Consider the following 21,098-nt stretch of genomic DNA (forward strand, 5'->3'; position numbering starts at 1 on the left):
ATGGACGTATATATGTACGTAAGTAGGATTCAGTTAGCGTTGGGAACCCACGTACCAAATTTCTTGAAGAGTAACAAAGACTGTTGAAAAGTTCAATATGGCAGCCGACAGTGGCATCATACCACTGAAATAAGTACCAAATTTCGGCCTTCTACCTACATGGGAAGTTGGAAAATTTGTGACGTTGGAAAGTTCAATATGGCAGCCGACAGTGGCGTCATACCCTCGAAATAAGTACGTACATCGGTTTCGGTTAGCGCAGGGAAGCCACCTACCAAATTTCGTGAAGATGGGGCCATGAATAAGAAAGTTCAACATGGCGGACGTTGTCGACCGTTATCGACCGTTATGACCGTTACGTGTAGAATTTTGAAATGAAACCTGCTTAACTTTTGTAAGTAAGCTGTAAGGAATAAGCCTGCTAAATTTCAGCCTTCTACCTACACGGGAAGTTGGAGAATTAGTGATGAGTCAGTCAGTCAGTCAGTCAGTGCTTTGCCTTTTATTAGTATAGATGTACCTGGGCCCAGACTTTCAACATTTTAATCTTTGAAGAATTTTAGTAAGTAAGTAAATTTCTAAATAGGTGTGATTTCTACCATCCCATGCTAAAATTCTATTTCTGAGAAAGTAATTAGAATGTTCCCAAATTAGTTTTCTGCCCTTATTTGCATTTTTTTAATTGGCTGAAGGAAAAATGACCTGGTACATAAAGAAGACCTGATTCTGCTTTTTAAGGGTTATAAAGGGTAGTTGAGGTGTCACCATTTTTTTTTATCCAATGTGTAAATCAAAAGTAAGATAAAATGTTGCCTTAGCAACAATAACTATAATCTATAAAAAAATATGGGTTGGAATGAAAGCCTGCAGCCTTTTACAAACCCTGCTTTATACAGTTCCCCCTTTCATGAATCACACATTTAATTTTTCATTACTCTTTTCCTTGCTAATGCAATACTTGCAGTCCTTCAATCTATTTATGCAGTATTTCACTTTTTTTAGGTGGGATTGCATATAGTTCACTAAGGAGATATTGCAAAAGTTTACCAGTGTAACTCTACAACAGTCAAGTAAGGCTTATAAAACTTTGCGACTTCAAATGGTAAAAGGTAACATGAAACACATGTACAATAATGTGGAAGTGAAAAAATTGTCACCAGTTGTTTACTTTTGCAAGAGAAATTGTGATTGGGGTATTGGCTTCATTTGAAAACCATTGAGAACAGCTTATTACATACAGTGCATCCAGAAAGTATTCACAGTGCATCCATCACTTTTTCCACAATTTATGTTACAGCCTTATTCAAAAATGGATTAAATTCATTTTTTTCCTCAGAATTCTACACACAACACCCCATAGTGACGTGTAAAAAGTTACTTGAGGATTTTGCAAATTTATTGAAAATAAAAAAATTGAGAATGCACATGTACATAAGTATTCACAGCCTTTGCCATGAAGCTCAACATTGATCTCAGGTGCATCCTGTTTCCCCTGATCATCCTTGAGATGTTTCTGCAGCTTAATTGGAGTCCACCTGTGATAAATTCAGTTGATTGGACATGATTTGGAAAGGCACACACCTGTCTGTATAAGGTTCCACAGTTGACAGTTCATGTCAGAGCACAAACCAAGCATGAAGTCAAAGGAATTGTCTGTAGACCTCCAAGACAGGATTGTCTCGAGGCACAAATCTGGGGAAGGTTACAGAAAACTTTCTGCTGCTTTGAACGTCCCAATGAGCACAGTGGCCTTCATCATCCATAAGTGGAAGAAGTTCGAAACCATCAGGACTCTTCCTAGAGCTGGCCGGCCGGCCATCTAATCTGAGCAATTGGGGGAGAAGGGCCTTAGTCAAGGAGGTGACCAAGAACCCGATCGTCACTCTGTCAGCTCCAAAGGTCCTCTGTGGAGAGAGGAGAACCTTCCAGAAGGACAACCATCGTTGCAGCAATCCACCAATCAGGCCAGTATGATAGAGTGACCAGACAAAAGCCACTCCTTAGTAAAAGGCACATGGCAGCCCACCCAAGGACTCTCAGACCATGAGAAACAAAATTGTCTGGTCTGATGAGACAAAGATTGAACTCTTTGGTGTAAATGCCAGGCATCACGTTTGGAGGAAACCAGGCACTGCTCATCACCTGGCCAATACCATCCCTACAGTGAAGCATGGTGGTGGCAGCATCATGCTGTGGGGATGTTTTTCAGCAGCAGGAACTGGGAGACTAGTTAGGATAAAGGGAAAGAGAACTGCAGCAATGTACAGAGACATCCTGGATGAAAACCTGCTCTAGAGCGCTCTTGACCTCAGACTGGGGTGACGGTTCATCTTTCAGCAGGACAACGACCCTAAGCACACAGCCAAGATATCAAAGGAGTGGCTTCAGGACAACTCTATGAATGTCCCTGAGTGGCCCAGCCACAGCCCAGACTTGAATCCGATTGAACATCTCTGTAGAGATCTTAAAATGGCTGTGCACCGATGCTTCCCATCCAACCTGATGGAGCTTGAGAGGTGCTGCAAAGAGGAATGAGCCGAAACTGGCCAAGGATAGGTGTGCCAAGCTTGTGGCATCATATTCAAAATGACTTGAGGCTGTAATTGCTGCCAAAGGTGCATCGACAAAGTATTGAACAAAGGCTGTGAATACTTATGTACATGTGATTTCTCAGTTTTTTTATTTTTAATAAATTTTCAAAAACCTCAAGTAAACTTTTTTCATGTTGTCATTATGGGGTGTTGTGTGTAGAATTCTGAGGAAAAAGTGAATTTAATTCATTTTGGAATAAGGCTGTAACATAACAAATTGTGGAAAAAGTGATGCGCTGTGAATACTTTCTGGATGCACTGTAAGCAATGTTTTGGCTTTAAGTTTATTTTTGGTTGTTGTTTAAAATTTGAACCCATTTCAAGCACTTGGAAATAAATGTTATTTTACCATTATCAGGCCATTGTCTAAAGCTGAATTAAATAATTAAAAATTGTGTGCTTGAAATGAAGGTTTTGTCTGGTCTTTCTGTTTCGATTTAGATTTTTGCATAGATGTTTCCAGTGCAAGAATCATCCAGAATTTAAATAATTATGCTGAAACAGCACCATGAAAGTGTCATTTGAAATGTTACCCACTCTGCATTAATTTACATTTCAGAAGTATTACTGCAGTGTTTTGTCTCCTGTTATAGGTTTGCTTGTTTATGTAGTGGTATACAGACAAAAGTACAAAAAATTATTAAAAATATTTTTTGTGTTCTTCATTTCAGATTCTTGTTCCCAGTCTCCTGTGGCTATGGGTGATGCTGATGTTGATCAAGCACCTGCTGCTTCAGAGGCCGACCTCCATGAAAGCTCAGCAGACAGTGATAAAAGTCTTCACACGGAGGGAAATTGCCTAGGTGTTATATCAGAGGGAACATGTGAGTTAGTAATTGATCCTGATGTAGCCCTCAAGGCTTGTCAGGAAGTATTGGAAAAGGTAAAGATGATGCACACTGGTGTTTCTATAGAGGAAGATGATGTCCATTGTTCTGATCATTTGGAGCATATGGACATTCATGATGAACTTGTTAATGGGGAGACTTGCGATACACACAAAACTGAAAAATCCAACGTTTACACTGATGGAAACAGTATTAACAGTAAACTGAGGCACAGTAAGGCATCTGCACCTTCCAAAATCCGTGAAGAGGAGGAACCTCTGCCAGGTAGCTGTAACACTGTGAAAAATGTCCGTAGGAGACAGAAAAATAATTCAGCCAAGCAGTCCTGGTTGCTGCGTCTTTTTGAATCTAAACTTTTTGACATCTCTATGGCCATTTCTTATTTATACAACTCCAAGGAGCCTGGTGTTCAGGCTTATATTGGAAATAGACTTTTCAGTTTCCGTAATGAGGATGTAGATTTCTACCTGCCTCAGCTGTTAAACATGTATATTCACATGGATGAGGATGTTGGTGATGCCATTAAACCTTATATTGTCCACCGTTGTCGTCAGAGTATCAACTTTTCCCTGCAGTGTGCCTGGCTGCTTGGAGCTTATTCTTCCGATATGCACATATCCACTCAGAGACACTCTCGTGGAACAAAGTTACGCAAGGTTATCCTCTCAGATGAACTGAAGCCAGCACAGCGTAAGAAAGATCTGCCTCCTATTGCCCCAGCTCCAGAACTGGGACTTTCCCCGTCTAAACGCACTCATCAGCGCTCCAAATCAGATGCCACAGTCAGCATCAGCTTGAGCAACAACCTGAAAAGAACAGCTAGCAACCCTAAAGTGGAAAACCAGGATGAGGTAATCAAGGTTGAGTTTACCAAATAGTCAAAAGTTCATTTATCATTAGTAGATGTTACCTTAGATATTTTTTTAATACTTCATTTTATTTTAGGTTACAGATAAACATTTATAATTAGTCATTATTTTTTGTTGTTTTTTTGTAAATACTGACTGTCATTTAATTGATGTTGAATTATTTAACTATTCATTTTTCAGTGTACTCCTCAGGTACAGCTTTGTTTATATTGGAACATTTTGTCTTGCTTGAAGTTTTGTTGCAGGTTAAGGCAAAACCTCTCTTTCATATGTTGGAAAACTTCTCTTTTAATATGTAAATGTGCTACAGTTTCGGCCTTAAATTGTGTTTTTTTTTTTTATTGACTGCCTGTGTTAGTTAATGTTAGTCCTTCTTATTACTTTGGCCCATAATGCTTTGGGGGTGTAAGCCTACGCATATTCATCACCTGTCTTTTTTGTCTTTTCTTTATTGCTTGGCATTGTGCATACTGTATATTGTTCAGCATGTGGTTCCTCAGCATATCCTATGAGTTTTCATTTGTTGATCTTCCCTGTTTTAACAAGAAGCCGTTTAAGAAAAATATATATATGTATACATAAATATGGCTATCATTCCTAAATGGCTCATACGATATTTTTGGTAAACTTCTTAAATTAGAGCTGAAAGTCTACACTTTAGTCACATACTGATTGCTTAATTTCATATCCATTGAGGTGGTGTACAGAGCTAAAATTATGAAAATTGTCACTGTCCAAATATTTATAGACCTATCTACTGTATCTAGCTATCTATCTAGCTATACAGTATATATAATGCCATTTTCAAACCCATTTAATGTAGATGAACAAACTTTGATTCAGAAAGCAAAATCTTCCCATCTCTCCATTTATTTCAGCCTTTCTAAGGCAACTTATGCTTCAGTTGTGCATGATTTTTCAATTTACAATACCTTAAAAACTGAAAATGGTCAAAGTGGTCTGCTGTCATATACAGGTTAAATTCAGTGCCTTTTACACTGTTTCTTTGGTAATTTCTTTACTTACTAGTACTTGATTCAGCACTAAATGTAGACTGTTCAGTGGTTTGATAAAAGAACAGTATGTTGTTTTCTTTCACATTTAAAAAGGTTCTGGTAGTTGTTTAGTGGTACACAATAAGAAATGCCATAAGGTAAAGTAAGGACCTATTCTTTAGTACAGTGAGTTTTGCTTCACTAGGAAGAACATAATCCCTCTAAAATTAAAGGCCCAGTAACATGGTGCACAGTTTCTGAGTTGTAACCTTTTAGTTTGTGTTTTCTTGAGTACTTATTTTCAGGGCAAGGGTATAATCACGACTGAGACATAGCCTCGTTTACTGCAGAATGCCTGTGGTTATTACAATGAGAGAGATTTTCCAATGCGACTACTACGTATATAAAATATTTCCAACACCTACAAATAACTGGATTTCAGTTTTCAGTCATTGTGTCATTTTTTTTTTTTTTTATTTTGCTTAAATTATTTTAGAGCTTGAGGAGGATATCATTTGTGTGAATAATTTGTAATTTGTTTTTTATCTCAACTTTATTTTTAAACAGTCTGGTGCAATATGGCTTTAGTTCCAGCCCTACATTAAGAGTTTTCAGTAGTTATAAACATTTTGCCATCTTAATTTCTTTCCTTTCTTGATGACAGATACTGATTTTGCAAATTAGGAGTGTCTTGTAGAAATACACACATGATAAGAAGTCTTAAATTCCTTAACTACAAGTACAGAACTTGTTTTAAAAAAATATTTTTATGAGAAAAGTTCAACAATAAAACCTTTCATAATATGTCTTTTCTAAAGAAGCAAAATTTGCATTCTCTGTTATTACCCTTTTTACTACTGCTTCACTTATAATATGGTAGTTTAAAATAATTATCATGAAATGAGTGCGTAGAACATTTATTGCAGACTGATAAACTGTACTGAATTAGCTGAATGTTGACTAGGACTACAGTTTTAAAGGGCAACTTGTTTCTTTCTGTTGAAATAAAAACAGAAGAATGTCAAGTTTTGGCTGTCACCAAGTTGCAGGGTTTAGAGGCGAAGATAATGAAGAGGCCGTTCAAAGCCTCCCCCTGGCACCAGGCCTGGAAATCTTGCTGTGTCAGTGGTTTGTTTCTCTTCTCTCTCTGGATTTGCTATGACATCATTCTTTGTACTTGCACATCTCCACAGTAACACTTGTCATTACCCCCATTAATTTATCACCCTTCTCTTGACTGCTTTGTCTCAATATGTAGGAGTCTTTGTATAAAGGTCAACAGCAGATTGTCAGAATGCAGGTTTAAGTATGCAAGACCCGACAGCATTTTCAGTTGTCAAGTTTTCCTCATTATGCGGTTATTGTTGTGTTAATTCCAAAATGATGGACAGGGTTTCATTTTATATGCAATAATTTATTATTTGTGCCCATCTTGATTCACAAATATACACACAAATATTGAATGCCAAAGTATCTTCAGATTTTCTTAATCTAAATTTGCACTTTGTTAATGTAATCTAGTAGAAAGGCTTTGGGGTGAAATCTGAGTGTTTTGTGTGTTTGTTTGTGTGTGTTGGGAAGTCTATTCCAACCAAAAAAAAAGAAAAAGTTATGTTTAACTCTATGCAGTCTTAAAGGTATTTAAAACAATGGCTAACAACCAAATGGCATGTCATCTTCATTGTAGTAGTAAATTATACCCTGCTTTTATGTGCATTCTTGAAATGATTAAGATTTGACCAATGAAAGGTGACTTTGTTATATTCACTCCTGAAATGTAGTTATGTATTTACTTCTTAACTGTAAATCACATCCAAGTTCAATCTGCTTGATAGCTGCAGCCATTGACTTCATCCTTGTGATATGGACCAGCTTTATGCTTTGCAAGCAAAAATAGGATGCATATGTACTGCTTAAAGTTGAGGTAGGTGTGGAGAATTTAAAAAAAATAATGTAATGTTAATACCTACCTTCATCATTCATAAAAAAATTCCAAATTAAGAAAAATTTGAGAACTTGAGTACTATTTTAGTGTAATCTTTAAAAAGCGGACTGTATGGGCCTCTTCTCCTGATGTATTTAATTTTTTTTCTCTTCACATGACAGAACTGAATATGCACTGAGGAGGGTTTGTGAGGGTCTTGCTGCTTTTGTTTAAGTAGTAGAACAGCTTCCAGGTCAATCAGAGAAAAGTTAATTCTTTGTTTATTCTTACACCCTGGTGCAACACATTATGGACAGATAATATGAAATGAAATTTTGTCTCCGTTTTTCCCTGAGGCTGATTCATCTGTACTCAGTGAATTCTGAATTGACTCTAGCTGCTATTTTCCTACTATTACTGTATTTCTGCCTTCAGTGAACACACCCAGATTATGTAAATTTAATTTCCATTTTAGTTTCAATGTTAAATGAGCATAATTTTGTAGTTGTTATAGTAGTAATAGTAGTAGTGATTGTAGTTAGATGTACAGTATATAGATGTACATATTAGGCATGGGAAAGTTATCGGCTTAATTTTTGCGATTAATGAATGCCTGTTTAACGCGTTACAAAAATATTGTCGCATCCAGGGCTGGCAGTGAGGCAAATACATCAGGCAGTGCTTTGGTCAGGAGGCATGTTCATATTTTTTTTTTTTATATATAAACATTATGAAATATTAATACAAAAAAGTGTGTACTTAAAGAACTACATACACATCCAGTACCAAATTTATATACTATCTTCAAAAAATACAAATTTCATGCAAATGTTTAAAATTTCATATTACATAGTTCATAATGATACTGTATATCACATGTCAGTATATAGCACTGGTGTTCATTTTCTCCAATTATACTTTAGGTGCAGGGGTGTTGGAATGTAAATTATGGCAGTTCTGGTATAATGCTAGAGAAAAGTTGTGAAGGTAAAAAGTATGCTTTATTTCATGTTTCTGTATGAAGATGAAATCAATGTCATATTACATAAGTTCTACATTAGTTATGTTTGAGTGGCACTAAAACCAAAATAAGTCTCTAGTACCACTGCATTTAATCACTGGTGTGCCAGGTAGCTTACAGTGCTGACTGCCCTAATATAATGACAAAATTCTATGAAATAGAAGTGTAATGATTATCCCTATCCATGATTCCAGTTTGCAGTATCTTCACTAATTAATGAAAAGAATGCAAAATAGCCGCTCAAATATTGCACAGTGTCAGTTTTTAAGCAAGATAGCAGCTACAAGGATCTTTTTTAACATGCTAGGAGCAAAAGGTGTAAGTAGAGCAGTGTTTTCCAATTTTTTTTTCTGTGGTAGCACACTTTTGCAAACCAAAAAATCCCAAGGCACACCGCAATTCTACCAACCAAAAAAGTATTAAATCTTTTAGACTTACTAAACTGTCCAAAGGGGTGGTACAGGGGCCAACAAGAAAACAAAAGCAGCTCGGAGATTGCCATTCACAGACACAGCACTTAGTGATCACTTTCTACATATTTTCCAGCTGCCTCGTCCCTTTGCCTACTCATACAGGCGGTCCTATCTCTGCCTCACTCCAGTAACCGGGGTCAGAGGTACTTGGCAAAGTATGCCCACTGTCCCTATATAATATATATATATATATATATAATATTGTGTTCCAGAACCCCCCGCAATAGGTGAAAATCTGCGAAGTACAAACCATATGTTTGTATGGTTATTTTTATATATTTTAAGCCCTTAGAAACTCTCCTACACTGTTTATAAATATTCTCCGCACAGTTATACAGTAAACCCTCGTTTATCGCGGTTAATCCGCTGCAGGCAGATAAATGAATTTCCACGAAGTAGTATTCTTTATTTATAAATCTAATATTTTCGCAGTTAGAGCATAGAAAACCTGTTTACGACCTTCTAAATATGTTTTTTAACATTATTAGAGCCCTCTAGACATGAAATAACACCCTTTAGTCAAAAGTTTAAACTGTGCTCCATCACAAGACAAAGATGACAGTTCTTTCTCACAATTAAAAGAATGCAAACATATCTTCCTCTTCAAAGAATGCATGTCGAGAGAGAGAGAGAGAGAGCGACAGAAAAGCAATCAAAAAATCAATACGTGCTTTCGGGCTTTTAAGTATGCCGAAGCACCGCGATAAAGCAGAATTTTTTAGAGGAGCTTCCGTAACTTCTAAGCAAACAGCCCCTCTGCTCACACCCCCTCCGTCAGGCGCAGAGAATGTCAGAGAGGGTGAGAGAGAGAGAAAAGCAATCAATCAAGCATATCTTATATCATTGAGGAGTTTTAGTTAATATGTAATACATGCTCTGATTGGGTAGCTTTTAAGCTATCCGCCAATAGCGTCCCTTGTATGAAATCAACTGGGCAAACAAACTGAGGAAGCATGTACCATAAATTAAAAGACCCATTGTCCGCAGAAATCTGCAAACCAGCGAAAAATCCATGATATATATTTAGATATGCTTACATTTAAAATCCGCAATAGAGTGAAGCTGCGAAAGTCGAAGTGAGATATAGTGAGGGATTACTGTAGATGTATATATATGAATATATATGTGCATATATATGTATGTATATATATGTATGTATGTATGTATGTATATGTATGTATATATATGTATGTGTATATATATGTGTGTATATATGTATGTATGTATATATATATATATATATATATATATGTATGTATATGTATATATATATGTATATATGTATGTATATATATATATGTATATATGTATGTATGTATGTGTATATATATATATGTATATATATAAACTGCTCAAAAAAATTAAAGGAACACTTTGAAAACACATCAGATCTCAATGGGAAAAAGAAATCCTCCTGGATATCTATACTGATATAGACTGGGTAATGTGTTAGGAACTAAAGGATGCCACATCGTTTGATGGAAATGAAAATGATCAACCAACAGAGCCCTGAATAGCACATATTCATACAAAAAAATGTAGCTCAAAGTGCTTTACAAAATGAATATAAAAATAGAAGACACAATAAAAAATAAACATAAGTCAACATTAATTAACATAGAATAAGAGTAAGGTCCGATGGCCAGGGTGGACAGAAAAACAAAAAAAAACTCCAAAGGCTGGAGAAAAAAATAAAATCTGTAGAGGTTCCAGACCACGAGACCGCCCAGTCCCCTCTGGGCAATCTACCTAACATAAGTCAAACAGTCCTCTTTGTATTTAGGGTTTTCATGGAAGGACCTGATGATGATGGTCACGTAGACTTCTGGCTTTCAGTCCATCAATGTTGGTGCATCATGATGCTTTGAGTAGGTGGTGGTGGCACAGGCCGCCACCACAAAGAAACCGGAAAATGAAACAGAAGAGAGAGTAGAGGTCAGTACGGATTTTGGAGCCACTGTGAATAGTTATTATGAAGAATTGCACATACAGAGTATCAGTATTAAGTTAAAGTGAAGTTATAAAAAGGCCATGTTAAAGTAATGTGTTTTCAGCAGTGTTTTAAAGTGCTCAACTGTATTTGCCTGGCGAATTCCTATTGGCAGGCTATTCCAGATTTTAGGTGCATAACAGCAGAAGGCCGCCTCACCACTTCTTTTAAGTTTAGCTTTTGGAATTCTAAGGAGACACTCATTTGAAGATCTAAGGTTACGATTTGTAATAGAACGTGTCAGGCATTCCGATATATAAGATGGAGCGAGATTATTTAAGGCTTTATAAACCATAAGCAGTATTTTAAAGTCAATCCTGAATGACACAGGCAACCAGTGTAGTGACATCAAAACTGGAGAAATGTGTTCGGATTTTGAAATCAGCATGACATCTAATGCTGCCAGGTCTTTAAGTCTAACACTCAAGGCTTAAACAACTCTTTCAACTACCAACTGTAGAACCATCATCCATACAAACCAATGATGGCTGTATGACAAGAAAACAATGGGAATCCTTTCTATGAACATACGCTGGCTGTAAGTAAAAGCTCAGGTGTTGAAATATTCAACTAACAGAACAAGCCCTTGCAATTCAGAATTTGAACAATAAGCAATTTTAAAAAAAAAATTAACATTTTGCCAAAGCCACAGCAGAAAAACGAATGAGATGACAGATGGTGTTGTGGGGGATCTCCTCCCAGATCTGGACCAGGGCATCACTGAGCTCCTGGACAGTCTGACGTGCAACCTGGTGGCATTGGATGGACCAAAACATAATGTCCCAGAGGTGTTTTATTGGATTTAGGTCAGGAAAGTGTGGTGGCCAGTCCATGGTATCAATTCCTTCATCCTCTAGGAACTGCCTGCATACTCTCACCACATGAGGCCAGGAATTGTCGTGCACCAGGAGCCAGCATAGGGTCTGACAATGGGTCCAAGGATTTCATTCTGATACCTAATGGCAGCCAAGGTGCCTTTGTCAAGCCTGTAGCGGTCTGTGTGACCCTCCATGGATATACCTCCCCAGACAATCATTAACCCACCACCAAACTGCTCATGCTGAATGATGTTACAGGCAGCATAATGTTCTCCATGGCTTCTCCAGACCCTTTCACTTCTGTCACGTGCTCAGGGTGAACCTGCTCTCATCTGTAAAAAGCACAGGGCACCAGTGGTGCATCTGCCAATTCTGGTATTCTATGGCGAATGCCAATCGAGCTGCATGCTGCTGGGCAGTGAGCTCAGGGCCCATTAGAGGACATGGGGCCCTTGGGTCACCCTCATGAAGTCTTTCTGGTTGTTTGGTCAGAGACATTCACACCAGTGGCCTGCTGGAGGTCATTTTGTAGGGCTCTGGCAGTGCTCATCCTGTTCCTCCTTGCCCAAAGGAGCAGATGCTGGTCCTGCTGATGGATTATGGACCTTCTATGGCCCTCTCCAGCTCTCCTAGAGTAACTGCTTGTCTCCTAGAATCTCCTTCATGCCCTTAAGACTGTGCAGGGAGACACAGCAAACCTTCTGGCAATGACACGTATTGATGTGCCATCCTGGAGAAGTTGGACTACCTGTGCAACCTCTGTAGGGTCCAGGTATCGCCTCATGCTACCAGTAGTGACACTGACTGTAGCCAAATGCAAAACTAGTGAAGAAACAGTCAGAAAAGATGAGGAGGGAAAAATGTCAGTGGCCACATGTTAAACCATTCCTGTTTTGGGGGTCATCTCATTGTTGCCCCTCTAGTGCATCTGTTGTTAATTTCATTAACACCACAGCAGCTGAAACTGATTAACAGCCCCCTCTGCTACTTAACTGACCAGATTAATATCCCATAAGTTTCATTGACTTTATGCTATACTCTGATTAAAAAGTGTTCCTTTAATTCTTTTGAGCAGTATATATGTGTGTATATATATATGTATATATGTGTATATATATATGTATATAATATATATATATTATACACAAAAGTATATAATATATATACACAGTGGTGTGAAAAACTATTTGCCCCCTTCCTGATTTCTTATTCTTTTGCATGTTTGTCACACAAAATGTTTCAGATCATCAAACATATTTAACCATTAGTGAAATATAACACAAGTAAACACAAAATGCTGTTTTTAAATTATGGTTTTTATTTAGGGAGAAAAAAAAAATCCAAACCTACATGGCCCTATGTGAAAAAGTAATTGCCCCCTGAACCTAATATCTGGTTGGGCCACCCTTAGCAGCAATAACTGCAATTAAGCGTTTGCGATAACTTGCAATGAGTCTTTTACAGCGCTCTGGAGGAATTTTGGCCCACTCATCTTTGCAGAATTGTTGTGATTCAGCTTTATTTGAGGGTTTTCTAGCATGAACCACCTTTTTAAGGTCATGCCATAGCATCTCAATTGGATTCAGGTCAGGACTTTGACTAGGCCCCTCCAAAGTCTTCATTTTGTTTTTCTTTAGCCATTCAGAGGTGGATTTGCTGGTGTGTTTTGGGTCATTGTCCTGTTGCAGCACCTAAGATCGCTTCAGCTTGAGTTGACGAACAGATGGCCGGACATTCTCCTTCAGAATTTTTTGGTAGACAGTAGAATTCATAGTTCCATCTATCACAGCAAGCCTTCCAGGTCCTGAAGCAGCAAAACAACCCCAGACCATCATCTACCACCACCATATTTTACTGTTGGTATGATGTTCTTTTTCTGAAATGCTGTGTTCCTTTTACGCCAGATGTAACGGGACATTTGCCTTCCAAAAAAGTTCAACTTTTGTCTCATCAGTCCACAAGGTATTTTCCCAAAAGTCTTGGCAATCATTGAGATGTTTCTTAGCAAAATTGAGACGAGCCCTAATGTTCTTTTTGCTTAACAGTGGTTTGCGTCTTGGAAATCTGCCATGCAGGCCGTTTTGCCCAGTCTCTTTCTTATGGTGGAGTCGTGAACACTGACCTTAATTGAGGCAAGTGAGGCCTGCAGTTCTTTAGACGTTGTCCTGGGGTCTTTTGTGACCTCTCGGATGAGTCGTCTCTGCACTCTTGGGGTAATTTTGGTCGGCCGGCCACTCCTGGGAAGGTTCACCACTGTTCCATGTTTTTGCCATTTGTGGATAATGGCTCTCACTGTGGTTCGCTGGAGTCCCAAAGCTTTAGAAATGGCTTTATAACCTTTACCAGACTGATAGATCTCAATTACTTCTGTTCTCATTTGTTCCTGAATTTCTTGGATCTTGGCATGATGTCTAGCTTTTGAGGTGCTTTTGGTCTACTTCTCTGTGTCAGGCAGCTCCTATTTAAGTGATTTCTTGATTGAAACAGGTGTGGCAGTAATCAGGCCTGGGGTGGCTACGGAAATTGAACTCAGGTGTGATACACCACAGTTAGGTTATTTTTAACAAGGGGCAATTACTTTTCACACAGGGCCATGTAGGTTTGATTTTTTCTCCCTAAATAATAAAACCATCATTTAAAAACTGCATTTTGTGTTTACTTGTGTTATATTTGACTAATGGTTAAATGTGTTTGATGATCAGAAACATTTTGTGTGACAAACATGCAAAAGAATAAGAAATCAGGAAGGGGCAAATAGTTTTTCACACCACTGTTTATGTGTGTATATATATATATATATATATATATATATATATATATATATATATACATACAGTAATCCCTCGCTATATCGCGCTTTGACTTTCGCGGTTTCGCTCTATCGCGGAGTTTACAGTATATGTAAGCATATGTAAATGTATATCACAGATTTTTCGCTGCTTCGCGGGTTCTGCGGACAATGCGTCTTTTTACTTACTGTACATGCTTCCTCAGTTGGTTTGCCCAGTTGATTTCATACAAGGGACGCTATTGGTGGATGACTGAGAAGCTAACCAATCAGAGCACGCAGTTAAGTTCCTGCCTGCTGAATGCAGTGTTAACCAGGAAGTCTCGTCTCGCTCATTCAGCATCAACGTGTTTCGCTGTGTAAAGAGTTGTGCTCTTTTGTGTTTATCTTTGTGCATAGTCAAGCCCTTCATTATGGCTCCAAAACGATCTGCTACTGCTTCAGGTGCCCTGCTCAAGCGCAAGAAGATGTTAACGATTGCCGAAAAGGTACACGTTTTGGATTTGTTGAAGGCTACGATTCTTTTTATTTAAAAAGTAGGAAAGGAATATAAGATCTCGACTGCAGTGTCCTTTTAACCAGGGTGCAAAACGAGTTGTAAGTGGATGTAATAAGGCAGTAGTCTGGATGGAATCTGCTTTAGGGATTTGGATTGAAGACTGCAGGAAGAAGAACAACGGCAGTGCTTCACAATCACCTGAAGAGGCTCCTTTAAGGGCTGTAATGCTCTCCTTTGTTGTGCAGTAAAATTAAACTGATCGTTATCGGACAAGTCATCGTGTCATTGTTGGTGAGTAACCATAATTAATTTTCTACTTACAGTACTTAGTACATGTACGTACGTTTAGTGTCACTGTACACACATTTACTGTATACTATTTTTATTGCATTGTACGTATTTATTGCTGGTGGCCTGTATATCGTAATGGCTGTAACATATGTGATATCGGAGACACTCAATATCTTTAAAATGTAAACAGTGTGTTGACATACATAATTTCAATGAATCTTACCTAATATCTAAGAGAATACAAAGAGATTATGCCGTATAACTCTGCGGGGAATGTTTGTAAACAGTGTGGGAGAGTTTATAAGGGCTTAAAATATATAAAAATAACCAGACCCCCGCGATCGAGGAGGGATTACTGTATATGTGTGTGTGTATATATAAAGACTTAACAAGAGACAACATAAAGGTTTGGGGTTTCCGGCCCCATATATTGCAGACAAATCCACACTGCAAATCTGGTCAAAAAATATAAACAAAACAGTTCATATGCGCGTGTCGGCGGCCATTTTATAAGGGAGGAGCCGGAAGTGGAGGAATGCTGGGAAGGAACTGTGAGGGAGGATGGGACTGATGACGTCAAGAAAGATGGCTGAGGAAGGGGCGAAGTAACGTACTGCGGGAATGAGGCTTATGGTGGCAGAGCGTATTTTTTCCTGGAAGAAAGCAAAGGAGAAAGGTTAGTACCCCGCCACTCCCTGCCGGCGAACGTCTTACAAAGCGTGTTAAGGTCAGTCCGCAGTCTCCTATTCGTGCGTGCGTGACAATATACACTCACCTAAAGGATTATTAGGAACACCATACTAAGTGTTTGACCCCCTTTCGCCTTCAGAACTGCCTTAATTCTACGTGGCATTGATTCAACAAGGCGCTGAAAGCATTCTTTAGAAACGTTGGCCCATATTGATAGGATAGCATCTTGCAGTTGATGGAGATTTGTGGGATGCACATCCAGGGCACGAAGCTCCCGTTCCACCACATCCCAAAGATGCTCTATTGGATTGAGATCTGGTGACTGTGGGGGCCATTTTAGTACAGTAAACTCATTGTCATGTTGAAGAAACCAATTTGAAATGATTCGAGCTTTGTGACATGGTGCATTATCCTGCTGGAAGTAGCCATCAGAGGATGGGTACATGGTGGTCATGAAGGGATGGACATGGTCAGAAACAATGCTCAGGTAGCCCATGGCATTTAAACGATGCCCAATTGGCATTAAGGGGCCTAAAGTGTGCCAAGAAAACATCCCCCACACCATTACACCCCCACCAGCCTGCACAGTGGTAACAAGGCATGATGGATCCATGTTCTCATTCTGTTTATGCCAAATTCTGACTCTACCATTTGAATGTCTCAACAGAAATCGAGACTCATCAGACCAGGCAACATTTTTCCAGTCTTCAACTGTCCAATTTTGGTGAGCTCCTGCAAATTGTAGCCTCTTTTTCCTATTTGTAGTGGAGATGAGTGGTACCCGGTGGGGTCTTCTGCTGTTGTAGCCCATCCGCCTCAAGGTTGTGCGTGTTGTGGCTTCACAAATGCTTTACTGCATACCTCGGTTGTAACGAGTGGTTATTTCAGTCAAAGTTGCTCTTCTATCAGCTTGAATCAGTCGGCCCATTCTCCTTTGACCTCTAGCATCAACAAGGCATTTTCGCCCACAGGACTGCCGCATACTGGATGTTTTTCCTTTTTCACACCATTCTTTGTAAACCCTAGAAATGGTTGTGCATGAAAATCCCAGTAACTGAGCAGATTGTGAAATACTCAAACCGGCCCGTCTGGCACCAACAACCATGCCACGCTCAGAATTGCTTAAATCATCTTTCTTTCCCATTCTGACATTCAGTTTGAAGTTCAGGAGATTGTCTTGATCAGGACCACACCCCTAAATGCATTGAAGCAACTGCCATGTGATTGGTTGATAATATAATTGCATTAATGAGAAATTGAACAGGTGTTCCTAATAATCCTTTAGGTGAGTGTATACATACACACACACAGTACAGGCCAAAAGTTTGGACACACCTCCTCATTCAATGTGTTTTCTTTATTTTCATGACCATTTACATTGGTAGATTCTCACTGAAGGCATCAAAACTATGAATTGAACACATTTGGAGTTATGTACTTAACAAAAAAAGGTGAAATAACCGAAAACATGTTTTATATTCTAGTTTCTTCAAAACAGTGAGAATCTACCAATGTAAATGGTCATGAAAATAAAGAAAACACATTGAATGAGGAGGTGTGTCCAAACTTTTGGCCTGTACTGTATGTATATGTATGTATGTATGTATATGTATGTATGTATGTGTATATATGTATGTATATATATATATATATATATATATATATATATATATATATATATATATATATATATATATAATACACACAGTGCATCCAGAAAGTATTCACAACGCATCACTTTTTCCAGATTTTATGTTACAGCCTTATTCCAAAATGGATTAAATTTATTTTTTTCCACAAAATTCTACACACAACACCCCATAATGTCAACATGAAAAAATTTATTTGAGGTTTTTGCAAATTTATTAAAAATAAAAAAAACTGAGAAAGCACATGTACATAAGTATTCACAGCCTTTGCCATGAAGCTCAAAATTCAGCTCAGGTGCATCCTGTTTCCCCTGATCATCCTTGAGATGTTTCTGCAGCTGAATTGGAGTCCACCTGTAGTAAATTCAGTTGATTGGACATGATTTGGAAAGGCACACACCTGTCTATATAAGGTCCCACAGTTGACAGTTCATGTCAGAGCACAAACCAGGCATGAAGTCAAAGGAATTGTCTGTAGACCTCCGAGACGGGATTGTTTTGAGGCACAAATCTGGGGAAGGTTACAGAAAAATTTCTGCTGCTTTGAAGGTCCCAATGAGCACAGTGGCCTCCATCATCTGTAAGTGGAAGAAGTTCAAAACCACCAGGACTCTTCCTCGAGCTGACTGACCATCTAAACTGAGCGATCGGGGGAGAAGGGCTTTTGGAGAAAACCAGGCACCGCTAATCACCATGCCAATACCATACCTACAGTGAAGCATGGTGGTGGCAGCATCATGCTGTGGGGATGTTTTTCAGCGGCAGGAACTGAGAGACTAGTCAGGATAAAGGGAAAGATGACTGCAGCAATGTACAGAGACATCCTGGATGAAAACCTAGTCCAGAGTGCTCTTGGCCTCAGACTGGGGCGACGGTTCATCTTTCAGCAGGACAACAACCCTAAGCACACAGCCAAGATATCAAAGGAGTGGCTTCAGGATAACTCTGTGAATGTCGCTGAGTGGCCCAGCCAGAGCCCAGACTTGAATCCGATTGAACATCTCTAGAGAGATCTTAAAATGGTTGTGCACCAACGCTTCCCATCCAACCTGATGGAGCTTGAGAGGTGCTGCAAAGAGGAATGGGTGAAACTGGCTAAGGATAGGTGTGCCAAGCTTGTGGCATCATATTCAAAAAGACTTGAGGCTGTAATTGCTGCCAAAGGTGCATCGAGAAAGTATTGAGCAAAGGCTGTGAATACTTATGTACATGTGATTTCTCAGTTTTTTTATTTTAATAAATTTGCAAAAACCACAAGTAAACTTTTTCACGTTGTCATTATGGGGTGTTGTGTGTAGAATTCTGAGGAAAAAAATGAATTTAATCCATTTTGGAATAAGGCTGTAACATAACAAAATGTGGAAAAAGTGATGCGCTGTGAATACTTTCCGGATGCACTGTGTGTATATGTATGTATGTGTGTGTGTATATATATATATATATATATATATATATATAGTGGGGCACAAATTGATTATAATCTTAATGCTGGCCTTGGAAGAAAGGTGTCACAACACATAGCACTGCATCGGAGTGTGACAGTGCGGGTCCGCTCCTTGCTCCCTCTTCACTTTTGAGAGCCTCTTGAACCCAACACCATCGATAGTCATGACCAGGATTAGCATGGCAGATAAGGAGAAAACACACCAAGCAGTGGTATGGTGAAAAGTGCAAATGCTGTCAATAAATAAATAATCCATAAAGTGAAGTTAAAGTGGAGGTTAAAAAATCTGTTAAAAATGAGATTAAAAAAAAGCAGTGCAGGAAACTCACTTTAAAATCCATAAGCAGTGGTGCCTTCACTTAAAACTGACGTGTCTCTGACTTATCTTATCCAGACCTCACTGCCCGGAAAGAGATCGACCAGTAGGTACAGACACTCGTCTCGTCAAGCCCATGTCCCCCGCCACCAATCTAAGACTTTAATAGGCAACCACCGAGCCCTGCTCTGCCCGAAACAATGCCAATCCAGGCTCCACCCAACTTGGGTGCTCTGTACGCCCTATGCCGCCGTCTCAAGGGCATCTTCCAGCAGGAACACCTTCAGACCATAATGCTCATTTCTGCTCCCAAAGCTGCTTAATAGGAGTGACCCACAGCCCACTCCTGAGTGATGGCCAGTTGCTTCCTACTCTCGCCCATCTGCTTCCACTCTGTTCACCAGTTTGTTTCCTCTCTCTTTTTCCTGCCTGCTTCTTTGCCCATCTTTTAATCTCCACTCTCTTTTTGACTCTCCTTTTTTTAACACGCAGTCCCCTTTTATATGCTGGGGAGCTGTTGCAGGTGCAATTGCTTGATTGCCGCCCCATGGTGGTGATAAGGCAATGAGACTGCCTGGACATGCCAGCAAGGCAATGCACAGATGGCTGACCACAACACACCAACCCGGAGACGATGCGTGTTTACGGTAGACCGCTCACACCTGTTCCTTCCCCCCCAAAGTGAGTGTGTTCATTATTTATGTACTAAAATGGCCAGTTTTTCTGAGCCACAGACCTTCTACCACATGCAGCTTGTTGCATAGCCACAGACCGGTTAGACTGTCCATCCCTGACCTCTGTGCACTGTTAAAAGGTGTCTTCAATGGACACATGAGCATCAGAACTAGACCATAGTGCAGTGGAAGAAGGTGTCCTGGTCTGATGAATCATGTTTTCTTTTAGGTTTTGTGGATGGCCAGTGGTGTGTGCATTCTTCACCTGAGGAAAAGATAGCAGCAGGATGCACTATGGGAAGAAGACAAGTTGGCAGCACTAATGTGGTTCTTTGGGCAATGTTCTGCTGGGAACCCTTGTGTCCTGGCATTCATGTGAATGTTACTTTGTCATATACCACCTACCTAAAGATTATTGCAGAGCACTTACACCCCTCTATGGCAACAGTTTTCCCTGATGGCAGTGGCCCCTTTAAGCAGGATAACGCACCCTGTCAAACTACAAAAATTGTCCAGAAATCCTATGCAGAACTTGACAGAGTCGGTGCAAACAGCAGTTGTAGCAAGAAAATACTAAGGCGAGATTCAAACGAAGTAATTATGTGGCTTGTCTTCACGATTACGTGAATTGCTCCATTTGTTAATAACAAAATAAAATGTATTTATTGTTTCAGTGCCTTGAAGGACAAGTAACATCTTGCTATTAATACGACATGTACTGTGTTGACAGAGACCTGTAAACACCTGACAAATTGGATTTTAAAATCTTGTTGCTACAAAAACAGCTTTAAAGAGTGTGTTTAAATGGAATTATCAAGAATTACCTTGGAATTCAGTAATTCGCCAGTACATATAATAATGTTTGAATGTTTATATTTAGTACATACGTTAGGCATTATTTTTCAGGTACTGGACAGGAAATATCAGAATACATTCAGAATGTGCATGTGCTAAGATAATTCAAGTAGTCCATGATGATCTATTTCTTTATACAGTATACTCTATGCTAAAATATCCCCAAGATTCTAAACATCATATTTGTTCTCATACTGGGGGGGAATCCCTTTCTCTGCCACACATTAAAATTCAAGCCTTGCATTTTATTTTAATATTTATGAATACATATACTAGTTTACTTAAATGATAGTTGTGTTACTCCTTAATTGAAACATCAGTATTTTAAAGCTGTTGTTACAGTTAATTTTTGTATATTTTATA

At 39.0% G+C, this 21,098-nt stretch overlaps 1 protein-coding gene across 3 annotated transcripts in view; it reads left to right on the top strand.

Moving 5' to 3' along the window:
• pi4kb (phosphatidylinositol 4-kinase, catalytic, beta) overlaps positions 1-21,098 on the top strand; it is a 106,721-nt gene that overhangs the window by 37,005 nt on the left and 48,618 nt on the right. For all 3 annotated transcript variants that reach the window (XM_039750357.1, XM_039750372.1, XM_039750364.1), the window contains exon 2: positions 3,263-4,290. In XM_039750357.1, the coding sequence (XP_039606291.1) occupies positions 3,289-4,290 (1,002 nt within the window). In that variant the 5' untranslated portion in view covers positions 3,263-3,288. The remainder of the gene's footprint in view (positions 1-3,262; positions 4,291-21,098) is intronic.

The sequence above is a fragment of the Polypterus senegalus genome, chromosome 1 (assembly GCF_016835505.1).
Source record: "Polypterus senegalus isolate Bchr_013 chromosome 1, ASM1683550v1, whole genome shotgun sequence".
In the NCBI taxonomy this organism is placed as follows: Eukaryota; Metazoa; Chordata; class Cladistia; order Polypteriformes; family Polypteridae; genus Polypterus; species Polypterus senegalus.